The sequence below is a fragment of the Saccopteryx leptura genome, chromosome 7 (assembly GCF_036850995.1).
Source record: "Saccopteryx leptura isolate mSacLep1 chromosome 7, mSacLep1_pri_phased_curated, whole genome shotgun sequence".
NCBI lineage: Eukaryota > Metazoa > Chordata > Mammalia > Chiroptera > Emballonuridae > Saccopteryx > Saccopteryx leptura.
In genome coordinates this window covers 107,413,903-107,417,245 of record NC_089509.1, presented here as the reverse complement: position 1 = coordinate 107,417,245, position 3,343 = coordinate 107,413,903, and the positions used below count along the sequence as shown (strand labels likewise).

The window sequence follows — 3,343 nt, the reverse complement described above, 5'->3', positions numbered from 1 at the left end:
AGGTTGCACTATTTATCCTTCTGGTGTGAAAATGGGCCTGGTTCAGATCTCCAGCTTTCTCCCGTGGAAAGTTCTCCATTAAATTTCCCCCTCTCAGCCCACAAGATCTCCGAAAGAAGTACTGTAAGGAACTAATGCCACCGGCACACAGCAGAGGGCCTTGCAGCCAGTCAGGTCTGCATGGACCAAGTTCTAGGTAAATTAGCAAATCAAAACTAGTCCCCCATCATGTCCTGGGCATTTGGCAGCCCTGGGAGTGGGCAGAGGCTGCAGGAGCTACGCAGGGCATCCAGTGAGAAAACGGGAGCTCCCCACCCCCACCCCCACCCCGAGCCCCAGGCCCCGAAGTAAAAGTACACACTGCAGGTCCTCAGAGCTGCTGCGGGGGCCGGTTCACAGCACGGGCGCACGGCGGCCTCCGGGGGCTGCCGGCTCAGCGGAGCGCGGCCCCCTCCCCCACCCCCACTCAGGAACTTGCCGAGGGGCCCTTCAAAGTGGCAGCTGCGCTGCAGAAATGAAACCAGACACGAAAAGTGTCCTTCCTCTGTCTAAGGGCGCTGGCTGACGGAGCCACCTCCAGGCGCCCTGGGGGTGCTAGGAATTCTGATGGATGTTCTCCGAGGACCCCTCGCTGCTTTCGTTCAGGGGCGTCTCCGACGTCTCCCCCAGCTCGTCGTCCGCCCCCTCCTCCTGGATGGCGAGGTGCACGTCGGGCGAGGAGGACTCGGAGCTCACGCTGTCCCCTTCCATGGAGCAGAGGGTGCAGGACAGGGCGGGCGCCACGCTCTCCTGCAGCATGCTCAGCACCATGGGCACCTGCACCGACCGCAGGCCCGACACCACGGGCAGGGGCTTCATGGCCTCCCCCCACAGCCGCTCCTCATCCTTGTACAGCAGCAGGAGGTTGGACTTCTTCTCGCGCCTCTTGGATTTCATGTAGCCCAGCATGATTCCAATCAAGAAAATGCCGTAGAAGGACATGACCACCAGAATGTAGAAGTATTCGTTCCCGTTGCCGCCGCCGCCGCCGCCGCCGGGGACGTGGGACTCCAGGGGGCTGCTGGGGACCGCGGTGCTGGGGTGCGTGCTGTTCAGGAGCTCCATCTTCAGCATTGGAGCGCTGCTCACACAGCCAGGCTCTGGGGGGAAAGAGGCAGGTTAGGGTTCTCCCCCGGGGCCCTGCTACACACAGGACCAAGTTCTAGGTAAATTAGCAAATCAAAACTAGTCCCCCATCATGTCCTGGGCATTTGGCAGCCCTGGGAGTGGACAGAGGCTGCAGGAGCTACGCAGGGCATCCAGTGAGAAAACGAGAGCCCCCCACCCCCACCCCCACCCCGAGCCCCAGGCCCCGAAGTAAAAGTACACACTGCAGGTCCTCAGAGCTGCTGCGGGGGCCGGTTCACAGCACGGGCGCCCGGCGGCCTCCGGGGGCTGCCGGCTCAGCGGAGCGCGGCCCCCACCCCCACCCCCACTCAGGAGCTTGCCGAGGGGCCTTTCAGGTCCACTCTCACTGAAAGTTAGTTCCCATTTCATCTACCCCTCGGGGAACAGCCCTGATCCCGTCTGCAGGTTTCCAGAGACAAAGACCATTATCTGGAGAAAAGACAGTTGGAAGCAAGTGTGGGATTCACTGTCAAGAAACTAGGGCTTAAGTTTCCGTTCCTCCACTAACCAGGCAATTGTTTTGTTGTGGGATGGCAACATCAAAACAGCTTTAAACGCATGAAGAACAGGGGTCAGAGGTCCCACCAAACAGCTCACAGGGGTTGGTGTGCAGGAGAGGTAGGGGGTGGGGAGAGTAAAAGAAGGACTTTCATTTTTTTAGTCTATACACTTCCATCATATTTGCAGTCCACACAGTGAGCACGTCAAAAGCATTGCTTTTACAGTTTTAAAAAGCAAAGGAAATAATCAATACAAGACAAGGGAGCAGAGAGAAAAACAGATTACGTTGTGATCACTGGGAAGCCGTTTTTAACTGAGCAGAAAAAAAGTTTACGTTGCTGCTTCTCCAACTTAAAACTATTTTTAATTCAAACCAAAGTTTCCTTAGAACAACAACAACAAAAGAAAGAAAGGAAAGAAGGAAGGGAAAACTTCATCTACAATTTGCTAGAAATAGCCTCCTTTGAAATGTTTCTGAAGCCAAGAAAGCATCACTAACTTACCAAAGGCTGACAAATCCGTCCCAAGTCCTGAATTCCTCAAGAGCCAAGTCCAAGAGCGTCCCTCCTCCGTGCGGGGCTCAGCGCTCTGACAGCTCGGCCGCTGCAGTTGGGATATATAGTCAAGAAATGCATCGTCACGTGTCCTGGGAGGAAGATTTACAACAGGGGCCGGTCGTGGCAGAGTGAACAGTGAACTCAGGGCGCTGCAGCTCCACTCGCTGAACTCAGCAGCTGCGGAAAGAGAGAGACCAGGAGGGAGCGGAGGCCCCCACTGCTCCGCAGGCGGACAGAGTTCTCAGGTGGCCATGCAAACAAGTCAGGAGAGGAGAACAGGGTGTGTTAGAGGCGGCACCCCCAGGTCCACTCTCACTGAAAGTTAGTTCCCGTTTCATCTACCCCTCGGGGAACAGCCCTGATCCCGTCTGCAGGTTTCCAGAGACAAAGACCATTATCTGGAGAAAAGACAGTTGGAAGCAAGTGTGGGATTCACTGTCAAGAAACTAGGGCTTAAGTTTCCGTTCCTCCACTAACCAGGCAAATTTCCGAAATCTTCACTGAACCTTGCCGCACCTCTGATTCTTGGTCTGTTCTGTTGTCAGACCTTGGGGCTGGGTGGGGAGTAGTGCTTCGACACATAGCATGCTACGAACAGTGTGACCTGTCAGCTTGATCAGTCTGAGATTTATTCTGCACCATAGGACCGGTGCAGGTTAGCCCTACGAAAACACAGAGAGGTTCTACCTGTCTTCTGCATCAAGCTCATTAATCTGTTTTCTTGGAATTAAAAATATATATGTCTTTTAGATTCTTCTCAGTAGTCTGTGTGAAGTGGAAACGAATTACTGAGCAAGAGGCTGTGGTCGGTTTCACTCCAACTCGACGGGCACAACTGCTCAGGGTCACACGGGGACCTTTCACTGGGCTCTGGCCTCTGGCAGGTCCCAGGAGGAGCAGGAATCCTTCCGGTGAGCAGCTGAGCACAGGTCAAGCGTTTAAAACCTATGTAGACACCTGTGTGAAAAGGGTTGCTGCAATCAAAACCCGAAAAGAAATCGAAGACGGTGGTGTCGGTCCATGTACTCCCCGGGATGTTTGTTCTGAGAACCTCTCACTCTAAGTTGAAGTATGCTGGAGGATGGCTCCGCCCCCAGTCGCCTCTGGCCCATAAACCG

The 3,343-nt window shown here is 55.0% G+C and overlaps 1 protein-coding gene across 1 annotated transcript; it reads right to left on the bottom strand.

Moving 5' to 3' along the window:
* Window positions 1–348: 348 nt before the first annotated feature.
* On the bottom strand, window positions 349–2,304 carry KCNE4 (potassium voltage-gated channel subfamily E regulatory subunit 4). Its single transcript, XM_066345448.1, has 2 exons — window positions 2,172–2,304; window positions 349–1,139 (listed from the first exon to the last, which is right to left on the bottom strand). Exon 2 carries the CDS (start codon window positions 1,111–1,113, stop codon window positions 595–597), a length of 519 nt encoding a protein of 172 aa, XP_066201545.1. The 5' UTR covers window positions 1,114–1,139; window positions 2,172–2,304; the 3' UTR covers window positions 349–594.
* Window positions 2,305–3,343: the final 1,039 nt, after the last annotated feature.